Source organism: Silurus meridionalis, chromosome 24 (assembly GCF_014805685.1).
Source record: "Silurus meridionalis isolate SWU-2019-XX chromosome 24, ASM1480568v1, whole genome shotgun sequence".
Classification (NCBI taxonomy): domain Eukaryota; kingdom Metazoa; phylum Chordata; class Actinopteri; order Siluriformes; family Siluridae; genus Silurus; species Silurus meridionalis.
The window spans coordinates 10,329,140-10,355,674 of NC_060907.1; the positions used below are offsets into that span (position 1 = coordinate 10,329,140).

Below are 26,535 nucleotides of genomic sequence, written 5' to 3' on the forward strand. Positions count from 1 at the left end.
AAAAGGAATAAAAAAAAAGAAAATAAAGAGCTTCCACTGCAGTTTACTGCAATACACTGGATTCATAGGAATGATTTATTTATTCTGAGGAACCTTTGTTTAATTTGCAGTGCTTCAGGATTCAACCCAATTTGTTCCTGATTCAGGTTAGGGAGTGCTTGATAATGATCTTATTAGCTAGGTGCAATCCAAGGTTGATTAATTTTTTTTTTTATACAATTTATTACAATATAAATTACTTGAATTGAGTTCAATAGAATTTTAATTGGTATTCACATGTACTCACACACTTATTAGTGTATTATTAATGTTTGGGTCGGTTATGTGTTTCACGTGTGGTGATTTCTTGTCATTCATATTTTAATCGATTTTTTTTTTTTATTACTTAGCTGCCCAGGATCTCCATTAAAAAAGACCCAAAAAATAATGACATGTTCACTTAATTTTTTTTACCTGAAATCATGAATCATTTAGCCATTTTTTCAGTCAAATTCAATTATTGTTCACATCAGAATGGGGAGGTGCGATTTGATTTGCTGATCTGCTGGCTATAGTTTAGCAACCTCAAAGTTTGTGCTTTGGGATGCTTTTCTGCTCACCGTGGTTAATCAAATTACTGCAATCATGTCTGTGCCATTGATGTGTCCCCCAACACTGGCACTAACTGGATGTTTTTTGTTTTTCGCACCACGTAAAGACTGATGTGTGTGAAAATCCCAGGAGATCAGAAGAGTCAGCTATTTGTAAGCCAACCCATCTGGCACCAACAACCATGCCATTGTGTTGGGTATTTAAAGAACAGTGGATAACCAAACACCGATTGGAAAAAGAGTATTGTTTGAACAGAATGGTGGAACAGAATGTTGTGCCATAAGGACTAAAGCTGGAGCCCTCTGTTCTTGTACATCCCTGTCAGCCTTTGATTAGAGGTTAATGGAGACTAATCAGTGAAATCTTGTTGCTCTGGAAGCACATCATCAGTCTTGATGGCTGTGCCACACTTGTGCCTTGAGAGAGCACGGCTACTCATTCTGATTAGAGAATGCGTTTCCCTCTTCCACTCCTCCTCCGTTTCGTTCTTTTCCCCCCTGTATTTTTCCCCTTAAGCAGGGCAGTGGAGTGTGAGGAACACTGGGGCACTGAGGCGAGGGGGTAGATGCAGAATGCATAGTCCCCGCCTCAGATGAAATGGCAGCTAGGGATGAAGGAAAGCTCAGCTTTTAGAAAAGTAAGAAAGGAGGCTATAGTGTGTGTGTGTGTGTGTGTGTGTGTGTGTGTGTGTTACTATCATGGCGGCACAAATATAAGGGCATCAGCAGTTCCTTTCTTGCCTGCCACCTTTTTATCATTGAGACAACTCCCTCCCTCTCTCCCTCCATCTATCCCTCCCTCCCTGCCTTTCTCATTAGCAATTCAGCCTTGTGAGCCTGCAGGCTATGCTGTCTGTCACGGCCATGCTGCACTCTGATTGGCTCTGAGGTAGCACCTGATCATTCAAGATTGGCTGGTGGATTGAGCGGGGAGCAGGCTGGACCACCTTAATCGTTGGTGCTTCAATACAGTGCTACTGCAGCCGTAAACACTGGGTTTGGAACGATACTGAGAAACACACACTTATACACAAACACACACACACACACACACACACACACACACACACACACACACACACACACACACACACTGAAGGAAAAAAACGCATGTGGATTTTACCATCAACTCTCTGGATAAGGACAGGAATACACAGCCCGACATTCATCAATTTGCTTTGAAAACCCACTGAGATATAAAAACCGGAGGATTTGGTAACCATGGTAAAGCTGCATGATGCTGGGAACGAAGTGAACATCCACTGTCAATGGTGATGGACATAGCAGGCAGCTAAGCATCTCTACACCGGATACTGTACGTTTAATTGAGGTTGGCGAACATGCGAAGCAGCTCATGGAAATTTTTTACAATCATTTTTAAAAAGAAAAATAGCTGATTTTATTATTGAAAGCTGGTGTACATTTAATAGTCTATTAGATACCTTTTGATATGTGTGTAAGTATGTGATTGTGTGTTGCGAGATGAGAGTGATGTACATGCTGCCATGGTGACCATGCCTGTCTGCTCCGTAGCCTCAGCTCGTCAGGAGTTGGCTTCATCCTGATCATCGACCGCAGGCAAGACAGATGGGCATCGGTAAAGGGAACACTACTGCGCATCGCGGTGAGTGTGTGTCATACGTATTATACGCATGTCCTTTATAGCTGTGTATCTGTGTCCATATTTGTACTGTGCGATAGTCCAGTCAAGTGTCCAGTGGACTGGAGAGTTGCAGCAAAAGACAAGAACAGCATTATGTCCAGCAGAAGTGAAGGACATACTAAAAAAATCTACAGTACCATTATCTACCATCAGTATTAAACATAACATCTAATGCTAAATAAAAATGAAACCAGATGCAACCAGCTGTGCTTTTGCAATTTTACAAAAGACCTGACCTTCAAATGCCTGACAAAGATTTTGCCCATTGTTTGTGATTATGGGCTCCTTTTCTACAAAGAGCCCTTTTACACAAAAAGTTTAACACAAATAAACTTCTATCTATCTATCTATCTATCTATCTATCTATCTATCTATCTATCTATCTATCTATCTATCTATCTATCTATTCTGTAGTGCATATGCTAATAATCAGTAGTGCATATGCTAGTATATATAGTACATATGCTAGTATGTATAGTACATATGCTAGGCTACCAGTGCAGTGAAAAATGTATTATGCCACTGTTGAAATCTGATTATTTATTTAGAAAGTGTTATTTTGCCAGCTCAGGTCGAGTTCTGACTGGAGTCTAAAGCTGAGGTTTATATTGATGTCACGTTCTAATGTTATTGTTTCTATACTAACCGCTAACTCACAGGGACTCATATGATGGAAGCGTAACATAACTAAAGGCTAGTAATAACCAGATTTTAAAAAATATATAATGGTTAAAGGTCTCCGGTGTCAGTGCTTTGTAACAGTCAGAACTACAGGACTTACTTGAATTTTTATTACCAACACAGGAATTCATCAGCAACCTGAGAAAGAGAAAGAAAAAATATATGTTGCTGCTATAACGCAAACGTGTGTAACTATAAGTGCGTAAAATCATTTGTGAATAAAGAAAATAATATTTATAAAAAATGTGGAATTTGAAATAAAATCATTGATGTTTATTGGAAAATATGCTTCAGGTGTTAATACAGTAAGAAGAAACAAGTCCTGAACCTTTGTTTTCTTGTTTAGATTTCTTTTGTGAGAAATATGGTTCACTTTTGTAATGTTTTGTTAACGATGTTGACATTTTATGGCATCAAATCCATGTCTATAAACATCCAGGTGGTTGCTTGAGGCAGTGTGTGTGTTCAGCACTCAGCATTTCTACATCGTTACTGCTCACCCGTACAACATATTATATTTAGTGCTCTGCAGGGGCCCATGCACTGACGGACAATATTCCAGTCATAGCTCAAGTCTAGCTCTGGATTACAGTAAAGAAAAGTGCTTAATACTTTCCAGCCAGACTGGACATCTATGATGAAAAAAAATACTGCAGTCGTTTTTTTTTGTGTCGTTTTGTTCGAAACTAAATCTTGACTTTATTAATAATAATATTTCTAACATTTGCTGTATGGTTAATGTGTGATGGATTTATTGAGTGGAACTCATATGTGTAATCAGAAATGTTATAATACTGTACAACAACAAGCAGTTTATCAATCAACCCTGGATGCAACATGGAAATACAAGAAATATTAGCTTGTTGCTGGCACTCGGGTCACTCATGATTTGTTTAGAAGATTTGATATGAATCAGTAGCATAACTCAAGCATTACACATGAAGATGATTTAAACCGAGAAGTCATCCACATAAATAGCTCTGCAGACTTGTAACTAGCACAACAGGAAAGCATTCAGCCAATCATCAGGAGGTCATGAGTTCATATCCCAGTGATGCCAAAGCCATCCATGTTGATCAATTTTGCTTCAGCATGAGCAGCCATTTGAACAAATGCAGTTGGATACACGCTTTCACGTGGCTTTGCATGTCTCAGAGGAAGCACGTGTTCGCTCTTTGTTTCCCTCCTGTCTGTAGTTGTTGTAATGACAGGGTGAGTGGGAACTGGCAGGCGCCCAAACTGGGGAGGAAAAGAAGTAAAAACACTGAACTGCTCATCAGCAGGTTGGGAAAAGGAATCCCCAGCACCATCTTGCCTTCATTTGATAATTTCTTCAATTCATTCATCTTTATCCTCTTTATCAGTCGGTTTGAAGGAAAGGATCTTCCAAATGAATAAATATAAATGCATTGTAAATTGCTAGTCCCAAGGATGGAGAAAAGGAACAGGCTTGACCAGAAACAATCATGAGAATGGCATGCGAGTGTTTGCTAAAGCGGTCAGTTAAGTGATGAGTGAGGATAATGTAGATGGCTCTCATTTTGGGTTTAGTGGGATTACTCTCAGTGGACCTGTTCAGCCGTCAACGAGATTAGAAACCACAGGGGGTGTAGCTGCATGGATGTCTGTGTGTATGTGTGTGGGGGAGAGAGAGACGGAGACAGAGTTCACTCAGTCAGTAGGGAAGAGGTTACTGGGCTAATCAGTTAAACAGATTATTGTACACAAACATTGCAACGTCTCACACAGGCATCTTTTAACATGCATCAAGGACGCCTCTGTTTTTTGTTTTCATTTTTATATACTTTTCAGTTGTTGCTGATGCTATTTGATGAGAACAGAAGTGACTCAGAACTTATACAATCAATTAAATTAGAGCAAATTCACCCAAAATGTTTGAGATACATTATATGGACAAATGTGTTTTGGACACCTGACTTTTCCAGCCATTTGTTGTTCTTCCCCCGAACTTTTAAAAGATGGAGGCGCACAATTGAATAGGACGTCTTTGGATGCTGTGACTTCATTTGAACTAGAAGACCCCTGTACACAAAGCCAGCTCCATGAAGATATGATTTTAATGGTTTGAAGTAGAAGATCTTGAGTGACCTGCTATAGACCTCTGACCTTAACTCTACTGAACACCTTTGGGATGAATTGGAATGCTGACTGCACCTCAGACCTCCTCACCTCACCTATAACAGTATCTGACTTGACTAACACCCTTGTGGTTGAATGAGCACAAATCCCCACAAGCACCCTGCAAAATCTAGTGGAACAACATCTCAGAAGAGTGGAGGTTATTATAACAGGAAATGGGGACTAAATGTGGAATGGCATGTACAAAAATATGCAAATACGAATCGAGTGTACACAAACCCTTTGTCCATATTGTGTACATTAGTGAGAGTTATGACAGTATAAGTGTGTGTGTGTGTGTGTGTGTGAGTGCATGCCCAGCAAATTGAAGCTGCAAAAACCCCTGATGCACTCTGAATAGTGGATATAAAAGACGACTAAATGCAATTATGCTTCGCTTTAAATGAATTATATAATTACCTCAAATTGAAAACAGAGTGTCTGTATTGAATCTGCATATTAAGCATTTATTTGGCTGAGTGTGGGATATATTGTGGCATGTGTAGAATTTTTTTTTTTTTTAAACATACATTTACATTTAATAATTTTATATTCTGGACATCCTGATTTCCGATTGACCAAATATGCATTGGGTGTTTTGTGAACGCTGCATCTACACTCAGGAAGAGGATCTATGACTGTTGAGTCAGGTGTGAGGCGTTTAGGTTGTACACTTCTAGCCTACTTCTACAGAAATGCAAACCTAAGAGAAGATTAATTGTTTTTAGTGTTGTTTTCTGAGCCTACAGCCATTCCTAGCTATTTCCAAGCTTGCGCTTTCTCACCTGTTTTAGATTAATTCCACTTTTGCATGGAAAAAACAACAGTATTTTTTGTTTTCTGTAACACCATTACATGATGATTTATACCAAACACTTATCTTTCTCTTTATCCCTTTGTCCGCTGTGGCTATTGGCAGCCGTGCAGCTGCCGCTGGTAAAATAAAAATAAACAAAAGCAAAACAAAAACAGGAAAGTTTTCCATAAAAGTGACGGGAAGTTTTATCTCCAGCAGCGTGCTCGGATTTTGTCTATATATTTTATATCACTTATATTCTAGATCTCTTTATATCAGGTGGTGGAATTTTTTTTATTTTTTATTTTTTTAATTTACAAGAAACTGCTCATTCAAGCATTTAGCTAATCAGCCAATCATGTGGCAGAGGTGCAATCCACAAAGCCGTGCAGATACTGGTGACTGAGGCTTTGGGTTATGTTCATATCAACGATCAGAATGGAGTTGAAATGTGATGGCGATGATGTTGGCTTGTGGTGGTTTGAGTGTTTCAGAAACTGCTGATTTTCAAAGACCTTCATATGTAACAAGTTTTATAAGTTTATGCAAAAAGATGCAAAAGTCTTCCAGTTTTGTGGGTCAAAAATGGACAGGAAGAATGGACAGGAAGGCGAATGTAACTCAAATAACTGCTCTCTTACGAGAACGGTGAGTTAAAAGGTATGTGAAACCTTGAGGCAAATCATCCACCTGTACATCAACAGAAGGTCACATCAGGTTCCATTACTCACAGCCAAGAACAGCAAGTTAAGGCTACAGTCTGGAAATAAACGCCCAAACTGCATTTGAAGATGTTTTATCAATGTTTAAGCATTTTAGATTGCTTTCACTAGCTCAGATCAACTATTATTTTTCCATTCTATAATTCATACTGCATATGCAAACAAGCCCATTTAGGCAATTTTAAGCCATGTAGATTTATGCTAATGCATGATAATTTGCTTCTGATCGCTTCCACATTTGTGTTGACACCTTTTTTTTTTTTTAATAATAAGTAGTAAAGGCTGTTTTCCCAATAGGACCTTTTAAGATTCAACAGCAAATGTGAGTTGGAAATGAGTTATTTGTATGTAATATGGTTAAAATGAAGGATTTTTTTCAAAATGTAAAAAAATGACATTTGAAATAGATTTTTTTTCTTGTAAATATTATGAAAATATTTAGTCGTTCTTAATTTAAAACTGATAAAAATATACGCTAACACGTAGAGGTAGATAAGCGGAAGAGGAGGGAAAACTTGTTTTTTACTATCACTACTGTACACTATGTATCCCTAAACTTTACATTTTTTACTTTTTATTCTTTGTTTATCTTAATTTTCGTCACAATCTTCACTGTCTAGCTTCGTTTCGGCATCTAGCAGCGGCGTTTTAAAGTTGTACCTCAATTTTTTGCTTGCGTAACAAAACAAAAAATCGACCGAGTGACCGCTCGTACCTCGGAAAACTCGTACATTAATTCATTCGTAGGTCAAGATACTCTGTGTGTGTGTGTGTGTGTGTGTGTGTGTGTGTGTGTGTGTGTGTGTGTGTGTGTGTGTATATATAATATAAAATAGTAGTGGTACTCAGGAGAATTTAATGCATAATACATAAGGTGCTAAAATATTAAAGCATCCTTTGAAGAATCTGAATGCAAATTTAAATGTTTTATTGATAGCACTTTATGGGTTAATGCAGGCCATTTTGCATTTTTCTTTCAAGATCTTGGTGTGTCTTTGTCTTTTTCAGCGTTCAATATTTGCACGTTTAGATTGTTTTGACATTGAGTACTTGTGATATATGAAATGTAAGTATCACTAAAGAAATCAACAGGCTGAAAGATTAAATCAGGGAAGCTTTGACTTTTATACTTGTTGATGCTTTACTTAACTCTTATGTTTAAAACTGGGTTTTATTCATGCATTATGACATGAGGAAGTGTGAGTGAAACATGTCTAGGAGAGGAAATGGTAGCTCAGTGGGTAAGACTTCTGATTGAAAGGTCATGTGATCATGAGTTTAAATCAAGGAGCACCAAATCTCAGCAACACCAGGCTCCTTTATCCCACATCTGCTCAGTTGTAGAAGTGAGATAATCTTAAACCACTCTGGAAAAAGGATGACTGCCAAATGTTGTAAATGTCAATATCCCATGACCAAGACGGGTAAATGTACACTAGATGTGATGGGTTTGCACTTAAAATAAATAGTCATTGATCCTCCTATTTTTAAAACATTCGACTTTGGTGCTTGGACTCCTAAATATATTAACCTACTATAATAATTTCCTGCACTGTATGAAAATCATGGACCTTCTGCATGTGTTACATAAAAATATTGCACTCCTTCCCGCCTCGATTTTTGTTAATAGTGACAAACTTGTGTAGTGTGACTATCGTAAGCCATCATTTTGGTGACAGTACCTTCAGCTTCATTTCTGGAGCCACATCACAGTCTGTTCTTCTTAGACCTGAAATTGCTTGTTAGCTATTGTTCCCTTTCATTCCATCCCACGGGAGATTATTAGTGTGGTGCAGCCTGCCTTTAAAGATCGGGAAGCTTGATGTGTCTTGTTGAAAATGTTCGAAGTGTCCTTGTAAAGAAGTGCACTAATGCTTAGAAGGCTGATTGAGATGCTGGACGAGTATTTTTTTTTAAGCAATGGGCTTGTTCCTAACTGAATCTTGTCTGTAGGAAACATTTGTACCTTATATTATTTATACCATGATGAGTACTGATGAGTTCTCCATTCTGATTAGGTGGAAGGGGTTGATTGATGTCAGAGCTTGATAGAAAATTTGTGTCACGGTAAACCATGGCTTTCCTTACAAAATACAGCTATAAAAAGGTTTATTATTTCAAATAATATATATTTTAAATGTTAAAAATTAATATCATTATAATTAAATAATTATATATACTACTATAGTATATAGTATGTCAGATTTTTGTGTTATAGGATGAATAAAAACACTGTTAATGGCTGGAAGAATGTAAAAAGGTAAAAAAGAAAAAAAGGAAAGAAAATAGATGGAAATGACCTAAAAATGGAGGGGAAAAGCAACATTTGATGACTGGGTGAAAAGTCTTCTGGGGTGGGTGAGGGAGGTGAAAAGAAAACTGGAAAAAATAATTAAATAAAAATGGGTGGGGTTGGGGAGGTTTGACGCAATTATATTGTTAATGGAAATGTGGGGAAAAATAATAATAAAAAATGAAAAGAAAAATGAAAGGGAAGTTAAAAAGATGCAATAATAGAAGAAAAAGATGGGAAATCGTAAAAAAAATATTTTGGATTAAAACAAAAAGGAAAGAGGACAAAGTAATCTAAATAATAATTAAATAAAAAAATTTTTTACAGGAAATGTGGCTATGCAGAACAGATATGTAAAAAAAAAAAAAAATCATTTATATATTATTGTGTGTATAGTGTGGTTTGGGGGGGTTATAGCAGTAAATTTGGGCCTTAAAATTTTAAATTATGAAAAGTTTCCATTAAATAAATTCATCATCCAGGCCAAAAAATAAATAAATTCAACAACATAATTTTAGCAGTTTCATTCTTCAGACTCACTCCATCACTGTCGCTTTTTTCCTGAATAGTAAGCGTGCTCATGATGACTGGCCTCAGGTCATTGTCTCCAGCAACACACTGCCACAAGAGTGGCGTGGAAACATTGATGGAGCAGAGTTGCTGCAAGCTGGGCCGTATTTAAGACTAGGGATTGGGTCAGGTCACATGATCCAGAGTGAAAGGTCAAAGAAATGAGCTCCAGGTCACAACATTTATTTACCATGACACGGTTTAGAGGAGTTTATACAGAGGAGACAATGTGGATGTGTGTAGTGGGTCTGTGTGTACAGCGACTGTATAATTTAGGCAAAGCAGCCTTATTTTGTGTGTGTGTGTGTGTGTGTGTGTGTGTGTGTGTGTATTTAAGGTGCTGGGTTAATTGAATTCTGCATTCTTGTGTGTCCGCGTCTTTGTGCTGATTAGAGTGCTGGTGTATCAGTGTGATGGCAGCTGCTCCCTGGAGACACTCACTCTCTCTCGCTTACACACACACACACACACACACACACACACACACACACACACACACACACACACCTCAGTGAATTTGCCTCTGACCATTTCCATCTTGCTTTCAGTCACTTTCATAGTCCCCATCCATCATCCATCTCACCCTTTCACCCATATCCCTCAGGTTTGTGTGTGTGTGTGTGTGTGTGTGTGTGTGTGTGTGTATGTGTGTTTGTATAAGAGAGAGAATAAGCAAAGACATTAGCTGTATAATTAAAATTGAGCCTCTCCATGACCAGACTTTCAATTTGCCATATCTGTAAATTTTGCTTGCTCAAGAAAGGGCCATGTGATGCATCCTCCTGTAAACACACACACACACACACCAGAGTCGTGTCAGCAGGACGCATTTCAATAACGGTTCACGTTACAAGCAATAATATATTCCGACTCGGTCTCCGACTCCCGTTGTGTACAGAAGCGACACGTGCCGCTCGGCTGTTACGGATGGCGTGTCGGGGCAAGCGTGGCCAATCGCTTCAAATGGAGCATGCCATTGTCATGGTAATCAGAGGTCAAGGGTCGGGACCCTGCCTCTTTTACAGAGCGTTGAATTATGTTTAGTGTGAAGAACAGAGGGCTTTTAATGCATGAGTAATGCAAGCAAGTGTACATTAATGAACAGCACAGGAGCTGTTGGTTCTGTTTGTTGGAAAGTGCACATGGGAAACGCTGCACTTAAATAGGATTGTCGAAACATATAAAGAGGAAAAAACAGCCAGATATAAAGATGTAAATATATAGAAAAGAGCTAGAAAAAGACAAACAGGAGAAAAAGGAATAATAAAAAAATGGAAGAAGGAAAGAGAAAGTATAAATGCAGATTGATGAATGATTGAATGATAAAATGGAGAAAGTTGGACAAAGTGGCAGAAGGAGAACAGGAAGTGAGGGAAAGAACAAAAGAAGTAAGAATGAACAAGACCAAATGATAAAAGAAAAGAATGGGCACTAAGTAGAAAAACAAATGAGGAAAAATAATTAAAAGGAAAAATGTGTAGAAACTAAAAATAACGAAAGTGATTAAGGCAAGGAAAAGGAGGAGGATGTGGGAAATGGAAGGTAATGGGGTGAAAAAAAGAACAGGAACATGATGAAAGGAAAAACCTTTATTATTAAAAATAATAAAAAGGAAATTAAAGAAAGAGAAGTGAAAAAGTTAACTATGAAAAAGGAAGAAAGTCCGAAAGAAGGTGAAGATCTACATAAAAGTGGAGAGATTGAGCAAGAAGGAAAAGAGTAAGAATGTAAAAATAGGGAAGTAATTAAGAAAGAATGAAAGAAAAAGAAACAAAGTGTGAGTACAGTAGTAAAGTGAGTGGAAAGAATAATGAGAAGGGGGAACAAAAGAGCAGGGGTATAAAACGGATGAAAGGAGGACAAACAAAGAGAGCAGCAGAAGAATCATGTGTAAAAATGAAGAGACAGCAAAAACAATAAAAAGAAGTGACTCTTGCCTGCACCAAAGCCACACACACACACACACACACACACACACACACACACACACACACACACACACACAAACAAAACAGGCCTAAGGTTCATATTTGGGGTTAATTACTTTTCTAATCTACACATTGCTTCTCTCTGTGTCTCCTGAGTCTGATGTCTGATGACGAGTGTTTAGACTTGTTACCAGCCTCACGCTAATGACTTGATGAGAATCACAACAAACATGAACACTGTCCAGAAACACACACACACACACACACACACAGGCTGCACATTTGCCTGAACACGGAGCTGGAGCCTTTTCAGCATGGCAGACTGCACTCTGTGTGTGTATTGTGTGTTTGTGTGTCTGTGTGCATGTGCATGCAGGGGGTTGTCTTTGGCCCAACTGTGTTCTTCAGCCCATTCCCCATCCTCCATACAAGCAGACAAGCTTTTTAACACTTGTCCCCAGTGTTTGCCATCAAATAACAGATGTAGTGTAGCTGGACGTCATTGATGCTGTTCTTGTTTAATGTAGTCATTAATAACAGCCACTTGAAGGCTCGAATTATATGTATGTATCATGTCAACATTGAGATCTGCAGACACCACGTCTGTCTCTCTCTCTCTCTCTCTCTCTCTCTCTCTCTCTCTCTGGTGACGGCTGCCTCTGCTGCGTATTGATTAGCTGATAAATATTTAAGGAGACATGCCGCCCCGTGAGAAGGGATTTAATGAACAGTCGGTGAGCACTGGGAGGCTTCTATAGGTGCCATGTGCTCACACATTCACGCAGACAGACTGAGGAGGAGGGAGCGGGCCAGCGAGACTATTGTTGCACAGGCTTACCAGTTCTGTTGTCATGGCAACTGAACATTTTTTTTTTTATGTGTTTAAGAAGGAGCGGGGATTACCAGACCACGAAGAAATGGCTAATGTAATAATAAAGCACCGCTCGGTTGTTGGGTTTCTTGGATGGTTGATGATGACATTTAGGAATAAAATAAATATCTAAAATGTGCATTTTTATCAGGTTGATCAGAAAAAATAAGCTCTACTATTGGTCAGAATGATTTCGGTTCTGCAGTTGTATTGCCTGAACCTTTTGTTTGAGCATATTGTTTTTATTTGCCATTGGCCATGAAGCTGTGATATCGTAAGGAGTTTTTACACCGATCAGACATAACATTATGACATGATTATAACCGGTGAAGTGAATAACACTGTTATCTCTTCATCATGGCACCTGTTAGTGGATATATTATGGGATATATTAGGCAGCAAGTGAAAGTTTTTTCCACAAAGTTTCCAAATTGTGATGGTTAGACGACTGTGTAAGAGCATCTCCAAAAGTGCAGCTCTTGTGGGATGTTCCTGGTCGGCAGTGCTCAGTATCTATCAAAAAGTGCTTCAAGAAAGGAAGAGTGGTGAACCGGCGACAGAGTCATGGGCGGCGGAGGCTCATTGATGCAGGTGCAGAGCGAAGGCTGGTCCGTGTGGTCCGTTCCAACAGACGAGCTCCTGTAGACCAAACTGCTGAAGAAGTTCATGCTGTTTATGCTTGACTGGTTCAGAACTGTTTTGGCAGCAAAAGGGGGACCAACACAATATTAGGCAGGTGGTCATAATGTTATGCCTGATAAGTGTAGGTCCTCTTAACTATAATTAGATATCATTGTCTTTGCTAAAACATAGTGTGTAGTGTAATAATGCAAGTGTGTGTGTTTTGTTTTTACAGGGCTCATTCCCAGGAAACCTGCAGCTGGTATTGGTGTTGCGGCCCACCGCCCTGTTCCAGCGTGCAATCTCAGACGTCCTCTTTAGACTCAACAAGGATGAGTTTAAAATGAAAGTGCCGGTGAGTGTTTACATTCTCTTGTGAGTGAAAAGGAAATGCAACCTGGTTTAAAAAGCAGTTTTCCAGTGACTATACTTGGGTTTCATTGTATAAATACTATTCCAATATTTAAAAAGAAAAAACATATTTTGACTAAATATAACTTGGTGCAGAAAAATGTGTGCGCGCATGTGTGTGTGGGTGTGTGTGTGTGTGTGTGTGTGTGTGTATATATGTATATATATATATATATATATGTATATATATATATATATATATATATATATATATATATATATATATAAAAATAAAATCTTCTCTGACTATACATTTAATCATTTTAAATTTTAACAATTTTAAGAATATACATTGTGAAATTGTGGTCTTTTGTGAAAATTGTATTACTATAACACACATTTACAGTACGAAGGTCTGATCTGTTGCCGTTTCCAATAAAATCTGTACAATAAAGGATAAAGGGCACAAACTAGATTCCGTTCATGCATAAGACATGTGATGACATAAATAAGATATTTTCCTTGCTTCTCTCAGTGTTAAATGGACTGAATTGTGTACAGCGTCACAGCAAAATGAAGTATGTCAATGGCTTTTGATTATAATTATTAATGCGGTTGTTGGAATTGGACTCGGCCTTACTAAGCTCGACTCTGTGTCAGCATTGACATAAGGTTTCGTATTAGCATTTCATTAATTGCATGAACACACATTATTTGCCGGTTCAATGTGCTTCATTATTACACTAATTACATCTGAATTGCTAACGTTTCCCCATGTTGTATGATAATACATGAAAATTCTCGTGTGTGTGTGGCAGGTGATCATGCTTAGTTCTGTGACTGAGCTGCACAGCTACATAGATCGCTCCCAGTTAACCCAGGAGTTGGGGGGTACTCAGGAGTATTGCCACGAGAAGTGGATCTCTCACCGCACTGTAAGTACTGACAGCGACATAACGGAGAGCTTTGTTTGCTTTATACATTTATAAGTACCTTTAAAGTTTAAAGTTACTGTAAAGGTGCTTTATACTTGTCACATGTACAGATATTTATTGATCATGTGGTCATGTTTAGTGTACACTGGGGGATGTTTAGTATGTGCTGATTTTATAAATTGAATATATTTGATAGGAATTGATCTTATAGACCGGTTTAACACTGGGCTTTGAGGAACGTGGTGTTAAATTGTAGTAGCCTATTTTCACACCATCAAGTTTTCATGAACTGTTATACACTCCATACTGTAACATGTGAGCACTCAGTGTAGTATGATTTGGGCCCTGCTCCTGTAGGCCATCGAGGGCTTTGCTCTGATGGTGAAGAAGACTGCTCAGACGCTGCAGGCGTTTGGGACGGAGCTGGCCGAGACAGAGTTGCCCAACGATGTCGAGGCCACGTCTACCCTGCTGAGCGCTCACACTGAAAAGAAGGAGAAGATGAAGGTGAGGAAGAAGAGGTTCAACTTCACATTTTAGTACATGTCTAAGCCAAACTACTGTCTTTGTCTCTGGTAATGCTGTAGTTAATCCAGTTCTTTTACAATAATCATCTTTCTGTCTTTTATTTTTTTTTCAAATAGTCAAAAATTAATGAATAGTACTATTATATTATTTTTATTATTATTTACATTACATTTACATTAATGGCATTTGGTAGACGCACTTATCATAAACATTTGAACTTATGACCTTCATTTCCAAAGTCCAATTTCAAAGCTACCACATTCCTATTATTATTATTATTATTATTATTATTATTATTATTATTATTATTATTCATAGTAGTAGTATTGTTGTTTAATAGTACTTTTTTATTAACAATTATTTGCATTGTCATATTGTTGCTGTTATCAATTATATATTTGACAATTGCTTCAGTCTTTTAAATGTATAAAAACTTAATTTTTTACCTGCATTAATATTTTGATGAAGGTGTGTTCTTAGAATACTGGGCATGATATTTGTATATTAGGCTGGTAACTGTGCTTTGTTGTCTATGATGTATGTGTTAAATGTATCATATTGTGCCTAAACACCAAATAAAGCTCCTAATACATGCAAAAGTGTATCTACATTCCGATTCAAATGCTGATTATTTCCTTTTCTTTCTTACCTGTCTGTCTTCCTTCCTTTTTTCATTCCTTGCATGATATCCTCCATTTCCTTCCCTGTCTGCTGTCCTTCTGTTCTCTGTTACTTCCATGTGTTTATTTCTACTTCCCCTCTTCTGCTGCATTTATTTGTTTGCTTTCTTTGTGTACTTCCCTTCTCGTTTTCCTTCTCTCTGTGTGTATTGATGTGTTCAGGAGGATCTAAAGATAGCGCTGGGTCAGGGTGGACGCTTGCTGGACAGCATCAATGAGCCCTTGGCGTCCGATCCAGACTACAACATGAACCATGATGAGTTGGAAAACCTGGCTACTGTGCAGAGGTGTGTGTGTGTCTATCAGTATTATTGAACTGTGTGTAATTCTGGGAAATTTCTGCAGTTTAACATTTGATTCTGTTGAGGAAATGCTCAGGGACAGGTCAGGAGTGTGTTTTATAACTCCAGCATGGCCAGTATTATATAATCTCACAGAGGAAGTGGAGGCTGAGGATGCTTTATTTTAGGACTCTCTAGTGGCAGCTTGTACTTGCGTTAGCTTGCCTCCCTCCGGGGGCGGGTTGTGAGCTTGTTTTGTGCATGCTTAATCTCTCAATGAAATCTGTGTGCTTGTGAGTGCAAGTTAAGACTATGCAAGAAGAAACACTGGGTATCCTTTTAGAAGATCATAAATATTTTTGCACCATGAAGTTTATCATATTTTCTTTCCCTCCCTCTCTCTCTCTCTGTCTCTGCAGGCTACTGGGTCAACTGGATGAGACCGAAACGGCGTTTGATGACTTTTGGGAAAGGCATCAGACCAAGCTGGAGCAGTGTCTTCAGCTGCGTTATTTTGAGCAGAACTTCAGGGAGGTACGGACTCTCGTGTTTGAGAGACGTGATATACAGTACACGCTCAGGAAGGTGATGTCATTGTACTGCATAGCAGATTTTCTGATCAGTTGTGTTTTCTGATCTGGGTTTTTAGGTCCGAGCTCATTTGGACCAGGTAGCTGATAAATTGTCCAGTTTCTCTGAGGTGGGCATAAGCCCCGCCCATGGCGAGCACATCCTGAAGGAGCTGACCAGTCACGAAGAGAGAACCTGTGTAAGTGATTTAGTTTTGCCGTAGTAAACACTGGCCTCACAGTAACAGAGCCATAAAATGGTGCAAAAAACTAAAAACATCCTTTGAGTGTCTTAAAGCTGATTAAAGTTTCAGATAAGCAGATAAAAGTATGATAACCTCTCTACCATAATGGTGAGCAGAAAAGCATCTCAGAAACAGAAAGAAAACATCACACAGACTCAGGAGTCGAATCTAACACTCAACAACAACATAGACTGAAAGCTGCATGATGATTGGATTATTAGATAATCGCATGAAGGAACAGTGTTTTAATATTAATATGTTTGGTAAGTGTATATCGTGTGCTTCTATAAAGTGGTACAGGAGTGCAATTCACCCAGAATATACACACATGATTATTACAGCAGTTCATGCTAATGCTTTACCCTTACTTTCCAAAGGAAACTTATGTATCTGCTTTAATGAAAGCTGCAGTTTTACACACACACACACACACGCACACACACACACACACACACCACCTTATAAAGCTCATTTATCATACTGACAGTACTGACTGTGTGCCATGTGTGTATGAGCAAGATACTCCTCCTTAGACCCTGGCTAGATCCAGATCCAGATCGTCATTATTAATCAGGCAGATGTTATTAATCAAAAAGACGGCATTCATTTGCTGATACAGCTTTCATCTACATGGCTGTGAGCGCTTCTTTTTATTTTGTCTATCAGCATTGTTTCAAGCAAAACCATGTCCTTTACCTAAACAAAGATAAAGGTTTCCTGTATGCAGTTTTATCTCGCAAATTGCTTCCTGCTGTAATAGAAATGCAAATATTGCTAAAAATAAATGAAATCATAGGAGTCCCAGTTGGCCAACAGTCGCATTGGCATGCCGCTTAACCGTAAAGCTGGTTTCACCTTCTTTTTTTTTTAAGCAGAGCTCCTCCTTGCTGAACTGCAGGGGTGCCATTAGATTTAAGTGCTAGCGTGAGGTTCTGCTGCTTTCGATGCTCCGAGCTGAAGAAGGGGGAGGAGAGAAATCTGTACAGTGCTACACTGCAGGTTCCTTTCCCCCCACAAACACACACACTTCATACACTGAACACACACACACACACACACACACACACACACACACACACACACACACACACACTGCAGCAAGGCTGTTAAAGACAGCCATATTGGCATTTGTTGCATTTATACAATATATCTAAATGAAGTGGATTATTGAGGGATGAAGGGCATTTCAAGTGAAAAAAAACATTTATTCTTATGTAGTTTAGCATTTATATAAAAATTATAATCATTATAAAAAAATACATATAGATTGCTAGAACTGTGTTGGAAGTGGTCTGAGCTATTTCTTTGAAAAACAATCAAACCTGTTCATGCTGCTTTATCTACAATTTTAAGACTATTCTGGTTTGGAGACATTTCATTAGTTTGAAGCTTTTGAGTAGAAAAATACATTTCAAATACAATGGTACAAGCAATTCAAACTCAAAGAAAGAACTAAAGGTAAATGTTTTTTGTTTAGTGTATATAGTATTCAGATTTTTCTGGAAGGAAATCAGTGTTCAGTCTGAAGATTAATCCTGATCAGCTCAGCTCATCCAGATTAAGAGGATTATATGTTATAATTGTGATGGGTCTAGTAGACACACTTACTGACTGAAACTAATTTAACCGGTGATGCATTTCAGGATTTGGTGTCGATATTTATATAAAGGTTAATGTGGCTCTATTGTGAAAAATCAGGGTGAATCAGAAAAATATTTAAAGGAAATGATGGGTCTTCAGTTTAACTAATTTGCCTCTCTGATTTGTCATCTCTTTCTTCGTCTCTCTCACTCACTCATTCACTCTTTTCCTGGATGTACAGGAGGTGCTGGACCGGGCTGTGGCTCTCGCCGCTGAAGGAGACACACTGATTGAGAACTCTCACTATGCCGTGGACTCCATCTTTCCCAAATGCTCGGAGCTCAGGGATGTGTGCGAGGAGGTCGGAGCTGTGCTGAAGGCCAAAAAGACTCACCTGCTCAAAGCCATGGAGCTCCACTCCTGCCTTGAAAAGGCAAGGCTCCATCTTATTAGAGAACTCTGGCATTATTTAACCTGAGCTCTATTAACTGCGTGGTTGTGTGTGTGTGTGTGTGTGTGTGTGTGTGTGTGTGTGTGTGTGTGTGTGTGTGTGTGTGATCACCCATCAGTAACAACCATTTTCAACACATTTCTCTGGACTCAGGGTAAAAAACTATTAATGAAAAACTTTAGCTGCAACTGTAGACTAATAAATTATTTAACAATGTGTAATAAATATTGATAACTCTATATACTGTAGCATAAATACGTACCTGAATAGAAATGCATTATTTGGAAAGAAGTGTATATATATAAAGTAACGCACTGCACAGTATTCGTTGTTTAATATCAAAGATGCAACAAATAATTGTCCAAATAGAAGGTTTTTACTGCATAATGGATGTGAGCGAGTGGTCAGATATGGAGCTGGTGGGACAAAGGAAAAGACCATGTACATTAACATGAACAGGCAGAACTGCATAATGCATTTACAGCGTTCCTAAGAACTGCGTGACCAGAGTTATGGTGTTTTAAATTAAAACCAGTTTATTGCTAGATTGAGAAGTATAACCATTTAACTGGGTTAGAAAATATTGCAGGCAAAAAAAAAAAGAGAAAAAAAAAAACACAAACATTTTTAGCTGGAATCGATTTTGAACCCGATTGATGTAGTTGAGGTTGAGTCGAAAGCAAATCAGCTGCTTTTCAGCGTTTCTTGGTTTCCAGGAAGAATCGTGTTGGAAATATTGTGAAACTTTGCAAAAACGTGGTCAATTTATCTTGAAAATGATTGTAATTGTTTGTTTTGTTCGTTTCGGTTTGTTTTCATTGTACAGGAAACATGTTGAAAATGTTGTTCGTGGTAATTGCACACATGCCACAGGTTCAGTAGATTTAGTTGAAAAAACACTGGAGTATTTCTTTGAACAGACTGTTGTCATGTTGTTTTCACGTGTCACTATGCATACTAATATCTCCTGTATGAAATTTTCCATAGCTAAGGTTTCCATCATTAGTTTTTAATACGTTTCTCTTTCTCACTCTTCACCCCATCAGGCTACCAGATGGTGCGATGATGGGATTTACCTTCTAGCGTCTCAGCCTGTTGACAAGTGTCAATCGCAGGATGGTGCAGAGGCAGCACTGCAGGAGATCGAGCGTTTCCTGGATACCGCCAATCAGCACAAGCTGACAGACTTACCTGGCATCTGGAGGGAGTACGAATCTGTGCTGACGGCAGATTTTCGAGTAAGCAGCTCAAACCAGCTGTTCCTTAACCGATGTTTATGACCTCAGAATCAGTTTATCGCCATGTTTCTATTCATCTATCCATGTATACTGATATCAGAAGATTTAAAAACCCTTGTGTATTTATTTTATTTATTCAAAAACATACATATATTGGATATAATATAATTATAACTGCAATATGCTGTTAAGTATAATGAAATACTGTTTGCCGTGATGGTTCATGTTACAGGATCAGGTGGAGCGAGCCTTCCAGAAGCAGCTGTCTATGGAGGACATGTTTGAGAAGAGAAGAGTTAGCCTGAAGAAGTTAGCCGCTAAGCAGACACGGCCTGTTCAACCGGTTGCCCCTCGGCCGGAAGCCATCATCATATCGCCCATGTCCTCTCCGGGTGCGTCACTATCATCATCATCTCCGGTTTACACAACCGTATTCTAATCTCGATACGATTTCATTTTTGTTTGGTTCAGTGCTTCTCCTGGAAATAATACCTGCTACGTTTTGGGAATGAATCAATGAATTTCTAATACTTACTACCTTTTTTGCTCAATACATTTCAAAACATTGTATTCATGATTATTTCTCATACATCAGTGCATTGCCAATCTAATCAGATTTATAAAGCATGAGGTGACATTTTTATCAGGCGGCACAGATCATTATTAGCGATTGACTACTTCATATTATTACAGTTCTCACACTAGCTAATCTTTGACTTTCCCAGATATTTGTTTGATGTAAGCAGCACTAATTTATCCTTAGTAACTACAGTGTATGATTTTTGGACATTTCTTGTACTTTAGTTTTTTAATTATAATTAGATTTTTTAGTGTATACATGTCATACATACATACATATACTATACATACAGACGGTATGTAATGAAGCGGGTAGTTTCTCTGCTGCCATCTAGTGCTGTGATGTGAAATTGCAAAGGGGATTGTTGACGTTCTAGTTAGGTTTATTGTGACGTCACATCTAAACTCAATGTAATAATTTAATAACATGTTTAAGGGTTTCAGGTATTACACACTAAGATATAAGTGATTTATAAATTATACACCAGAAAGCAATTTGAAGTATTGCATATTTTAGAATTTGTGGATGTTATTTGTATTTTAATCATATTTTCCGTGTAATCAACAGTGATTTTTGTTATTTCTGATGCTTTACTGATCGCAATAACATCATGATTTCATTCACATGAAGAGCATCTGAGAGACTGAATATTGAATTCTCTATTTCTTTGCTTTTCCCTTCTGCAGCACATAAAGAGAGGACTTTGTCTTCTGAAATTATCAACAACAAAAAAGTAAGAATATCACTTGTCATCGATAATTCAAATTTTTGATGTATTTATTTGACTAACTGTGTATGTGTGTTTCCAGGGTGATACACTCCTGCAGAATGGCAGATGTCTTTCAGAAGAGGAGGAGAACCTGGCTGTACTTAGGCGGTCAGTAAAGCACGGCAGTCCTCAAGTCAAAGTTTAAAACTAATTACCTCCTACTGAGCGGAAGTGTCATTAGTCCTATTAAAGTTATGAAATTTTAGCTGTGATTAACTACAGTTAGGGTCAGAATTATTGCCAATCTTTGGGAGGGGAAACAACAGTCAAAACACAATCACAGAGTAGTCCTGTAGCCACTCGTTTGTTATCTTGGCTGTGTTTAGGGTTGTTTTCCTGTTAGAAGATGAACCGTCACCCCAGTCTGAAATCCAGAGAGCAGGTTTTTCTCAAGAATTTCTCTGTACATTGCTGCATTCATCTTTCCCTCAATCCTGACTGGTCTCCCAGTTCCTGCTGCTGAAAACCATCCTCACAGCATGATTCTGCCACCACCATGCTTCACTGTAGGGATGGTATTGGCCAGGTGATAAGTAGTGCCTCGTTTCCTCCAGACATGATGCTTGACATTTAGGCCCAAAGGGGTTATTCTTTGTTTTTCATGGCCTGAGAGTCCTTCAGGTACCATTTGGCAAACTCCAGGCAGGCTGTCATGTACCTTTTACTGAGGAGTGGCATCCGTCCTTCCACTCTAACATACAGGCTTGATTAGTGTAGTGCTGCAGAGATGGTTGTTCTTCAGAAAGGTTCTCCTCTCTCCACAGAGAAACTTTGGAGCTCTTTCAGAGTGACCATCAGGTTCTTGGTCACCTGCCTGACTAAGGCCCTTCTCCCCAATCTAGGAAGAGTGCTTGTGGTTCCAAACTGCTTCCAATTATGGATGATGGAGGCTACTGTGCTCATTGGGACCTTCAATGCTGCAGAAATATTTCTGTACTCTTCCCCAGATCTGTGCCTTGATACAATTCTGACACGGAGGTCTACAGACGCGTCACGTCATGGCTTGGTTTGTGCTCTGACATGCACTGTTAACTGTGGGACCTCATATAGAGAGGTGTGTTCCTTTCCAAATCACGTCCAACTGAATTTACCATAGGTAATCAAGTTGTACAAACATCTCAAGAATGATCAATTGAAACAGGATACACCTGAGCTCAATTTTGAGTGTCATGGCAAAGGCTGTGAAGATTTACAGTATGTACATGTTTTTCACGTTGTCATTATGGGGTGGTGTTTGTATAATTTAAAGGAAAATAATGAATTTAATCCATTTTGGAACATAACAAAATGTAGAGAAAGTGAACAGCTGTAAAAACTGTTATTAGGCAGCAAGTGAACATTTTGTCCATAAAGGTGTTAGAAAAAAATGGGCAAGCGTAAGGATTTAAGTTTCACATGGGCCAAATTGTGATGGTTATACGACTGTGTCAGAGCATCTACAAAACTGCAGCTCTTGTTGGATGTTCCTGGTCTGCAGTGGTCAGTATCTATTAAAAGTGGTCCAAGGAAGGAACAGTGGTGAACCGGCGACAGGGTCGTGGGCGGCCGAGGCTCATTGATGCACGTGGGAAGCGAAGGCTGGTCCGATCCAACAGACAAGCTCCTGTAGCTCAAACTGCTAAAGAAGTTCATGCTGTTTATGATCTACAGGTCAGAACTGTTTTGGCAGCAAAAGGGGACCAACACAATATTAGGCAGGTGTTTATAATGTTATGCCTGATCAGTGCATTTACATGATTATATTGGTGCAAGTGAACCATATGTTCTGCATGGAGACTAAATAATTGTATGTTAATCTTCAATGCAGACCCAGATGATCAATCAGATGGTAATCATAATCGTCCTGAATAAATTTGATTCAATAAAGATGCATCAGATCTGACAAAAACCTAGTTGTAAACATATAACGAAAGCCTAACAGTTGTGATATTGTTTGTGTTGTGTGTCTCTATAGGCATGTAATGAATGAGTTGTTGGAGACAGAAAGGGCTTATGTAGAGGAGTTGCTGTGTGTCCTGCAGGTAAATGCAACTCTTATTGATTCATTTTGGATTCTGTAAATCATTCTATGAATTTATGTCATAATGATGTGACTCACATAATCTAAAAGCACAACTTATAAGCAATTCTTTTATGTTAACTCTAGAATTAAGCTTCATTAGTGGAACTTAGGAGAAAATAACAAAACCTTGTTGTAATCTTTGTATTTTTGACTTGCCGTGTGTGTGTGTGTGTGTGTTTCAGGGTTATGCTGATGAGATGGAAAGCCCCAGCATGGCACACCTCATCCCAGTCACCCTCCACAACAAGAAGGACATTCTGTTTGGCAACATGGCTGAGATCTACCACTTCCACAACAAGTGAGGGTTATGGCTGTTTGTTTTTCTTTTTATTAACATACAGCATTTGGTTTGATTCGTCCGTTCTTATTTGCATGGATTGTTTGTTCCAGAACTTTTCTCCGAGAGCTGGAGGCGTACACAGACTGCCCCGAGCTTGTGGGCCGGTGCTTTTTAGAAAGGGTAGGATTATTCCAGTAATGAATAACTATGGAGTGTATCAATCACAGTATACATACACGCTATGAATGAAACTATTTTAATAATTTAATAATTGAATGAAACAATAATGATTAAATGAAATTCTTATTTCCTAATTACTAAGATTAATTTCTGAAATGTTTTTTTTTATTTCCTCTATCTTTGTTTCAGATGACAGACCTACAGATTTATGAGAAGTACTGTCAAAATAAGCCACGCTCCGAGTCGCTATGGCGACAATGCTCAGACTGCGCTTTCTTCCAGGTAATCCTTATAATTTTATTGCCTGTCTGAGATTAAGCACATAAAAACATATGCTTGTTCATACCTGTGTGGCCAGTTGACAGAAGGAAATCCACAGATTTTTACATTTATCTGGAATTGATCACTAGACATACTAATATTACGTTACACCCCATCAATGTGTATGGACTGAAATGCCTGGAAGACTGTTTTATTAATGCTCTGTAATTTCTCATTGTTCAATAGATTTCGTATTTATTGATTTTTGATCCTGTGACAAAAATGTGTTTAAAAAGTTGTGTACGAGGCTAATAGTGAGGAATTTTGAACTGGTTTTATATTTGCTGGATCAATTTATAGTAGATGTTAAAGTTTGAAAATAAAATAAAATAAATAAATAAATAAATAAATATATATATATATATATATATATATATATATATATATATATATATATATATATATATATAATTAATAATTATAAATTAATAATTATAAATAGAAGTATAATGTTAATACAGTACTGTATTTTTCGTTTTTCGTTTATCGCGGGCGGTTTTAGAACGTAACCACCGTGATAAACGGGGGATTACTGTATATATCAATCAAAACTACATACACAAAGTTATAGGTATCATGTCATGTTAACTTGTAATTGACTCAGCTGATCAAGAATCATTAAACCTTTTTACGTTTAAATCGGGTGTGTTGGAGAAGAATATGTATAAGATAGTGTGCAGGGCTTTTACAGGAAAAATTGGGTGTGTCTCTGCAAGGAAATATGTGCAGAATTTATGATTGTATTACAGCAGTAGTTAAGAAAACTGTGTGGCAAGCAGGGGTGTGGGTTTTCTAGGTATATTGCAATTTCTAGGAATAGTGTAATAATCTGTGTCTGTGTGTGTGGTAGGAGTGCCAGAAGAAACTTGAGCACAAGCTGGGTTTGGACTCGTACCTGCTAAAACCTGTACAGCGCATAACCAAATACCAGCTCCTCCTCAAGGTACAATCCTACAGCAGATTCCTGACAGCGCACACACACATCACAGAGCAGATGTGTAAATATTTGCAGAATCGTCTTGGTGATGATGTTTGATGTTTGTTCAGTTCTTGTCATACATTTAGTGAACATCTGGATATGTCAATTGTTTAATGAACTGTTGTTTTAAAAAGATATATATAATATAGCAGCTTCAGGTCTGTAGTCTTTTAATTTCTATTATTCTAAAATGTATTAAATTGGTTGCAGTTTCAAGAAAGCAATGCCTACACTGTGTCTGCAAATTAGTCATTTGTCTTACCTGTAGGAGTTATTAAAGTATAGTAAAGGTTGCGATGGCTCAGAAGACCTGCAGGAGGCGCTCTCGTCTATCCTTGGCATCCTCAAAGCTGTCAACGACTCCATGCACCTCATCGCTATTACAGGATACGAGGTACAGGAAAGTGAATAATTTCCACTCATACAAATGAAGATCAGGTTTATCAGTGTTATATTTTGCACTGAAACGTATCTCTAGGTAAAGAGATCAATCAGGAATTCTGTCTAAATTCTATTCTAGCATGACTGTGTATAGGGTGGGCAAAGATACATCAAAATAAATGATAAAATACCAAATACCTTAACTTTAAGTGTATCAAAATAAACTACAAAATACAGCAGGCACACCATGTATCAAAATAAACTACTGTATTTTTGTATATATACTAAATGCTAAAAAAATACTTTTACAAGGGACAATTCAATTTATTCGCAAACCTTCTATCAATTGGCCTATTTTATCTGTTCCTTCACTATTACACTGACTCAGTTGATTAAGTAAACAATGTTTGATAGCAACAGCTTTTCTGTCACGCAATAAATCTGACATATGCAACCAGTTCACATACACAATCAATAATATGCAATCAACTATTCGCATAAATCTTCCTGTGATCTTCCAGATGAAGGTTAGTTTTAAAGTAACCAACAGTTTAATGTTGAACAGTTTGTGAATGACTCATAATTGTATTCTTATTAATTTACTTGGTGTTTGGTAATGAAGGGCAACTTTACATCAGGAACACTCACTCAATAACAAGTCATTCATAAGAAGACGACTGACGCACCTGTATTCATAGCAACTAGTTTCTAACTAATTAATCATTTGATTGTTAATCATAAATATAATTATTTTTGTCAGGCAGTCTTTTATACAATTGTTATGCAAAATCATGATCCTACTAAACAGCTACTTCGATTAGGGTACAAAATTCGGCAATCAAATATTTATTTATAAATCATTGGACACGTATTTGAAAGCTGGCATTCTGCACGTTTCTTACCTTCACCACCTTCTTCCATATGGATCAGTTTTCTCTTCGGATCTCAACAAGTCTGGGTAAACTGCTGAGTAGGCAACAATCAGAGGCCGTATTTTTATGACACCATGTCGACTTCTTGCAAAGTATTTTACAGTATTTAAAAACTACAACAGTACAAAACACTAAAGTATTTTGATACAAACTATAAAGCCTTTTTCATAAACTCTATCAAATACAAATGTCAAAATCCTATTTTTTATTTAAAGTACGTATTTGAAATACATTTATCATAAATACTGTCCATCCCAGACTGTGTAGAGTGATTCGGATTATGAGTATGATTATTGGTGCAAAAAAGGCTCAAATACT

General features: G+C 37.9%; 1 protein-coding gene across 8 annotated transcripts in view; it reads left to right on the top strand.

Moving 5' to 3' along the window:
• Window positions 1-26,535, top strand: part of mcf2la (mcf.2 cell line derived transforming sequence-like a) — an 88,707-nt gene that overhangs the window by 49,549 nt on the left and 12,623 nt on the right. For 6 of the 8 annotated variants that reach the window (XM_046837243.1, XM_046837241.1, XM_046837242.1 and 3 more), the window contains exons 4-21: window positions 2,124-2,214; window positions 13,110-13,229; window positions 14,044-14,160; window positions 14,518-14,667; window positions 15,531-15,655; window positions 16,069-16,183; window positions 16,299-16,418; window positions 18,286-18,477; window positions 19,542-19,733; window positions 19,966-20,125; window positions 21,000-21,046; window positions 21,123-21,190; window positions 23,037-23,103; window positions 23,327-23,442; window positions 23,535-23,604; window positions 23,794-23,886; window positions 24,776-24,868; window positions 25,173-25,298. In XM_046837243.1, coding sequence (XP_046693199.1) covers window positions 2,124-2,214; window positions 13,110-13,229; window positions 14,044-14,160; window positions 14,518-14,667; window positions 15,531-15,655; window positions 16,069-16,183; window positions 16,299-16,418; window positions 18,286-18,477; window positions 19,542-19,733; window positions 19,966-20,125; window positions 21,000-21,046; window positions 21,123-21,190; window positions 23,037-23,103; window positions 23,327-23,442; window positions 23,535-23,604; window positions 23,794-23,886; window positions 24,776-24,868; window positions 25,173-25,298 — 2,062 coding nt within the window. Of the gene's footprint in view, window positions 1-1,590; window positions 1,921-2,123; window positions 2,215-13,109; window positions 13,230-14,043; window positions 14,161-14,517; window positions 14,668-15,530; window positions 15,656-16,068; window positions 16,184-16,298; window positions 16,419-18,285; window positions 18,478-19,541; window positions 19,734-19,965; window positions 20,126-20,999; window positions 21,047-21,122; window positions 21,191-23,036; window positions 23,104-23,326; window positions 23,443-23,534; window positions 23,605-23,793; window positions 23,887-24,775; window positions 24,869-25,172; window positions 25,299-26,535 lie in introns of those variants that run through there. The other 2 variants (XM_046837245.1, XM_046837246.1) reach the window with 2 other exon arrangements.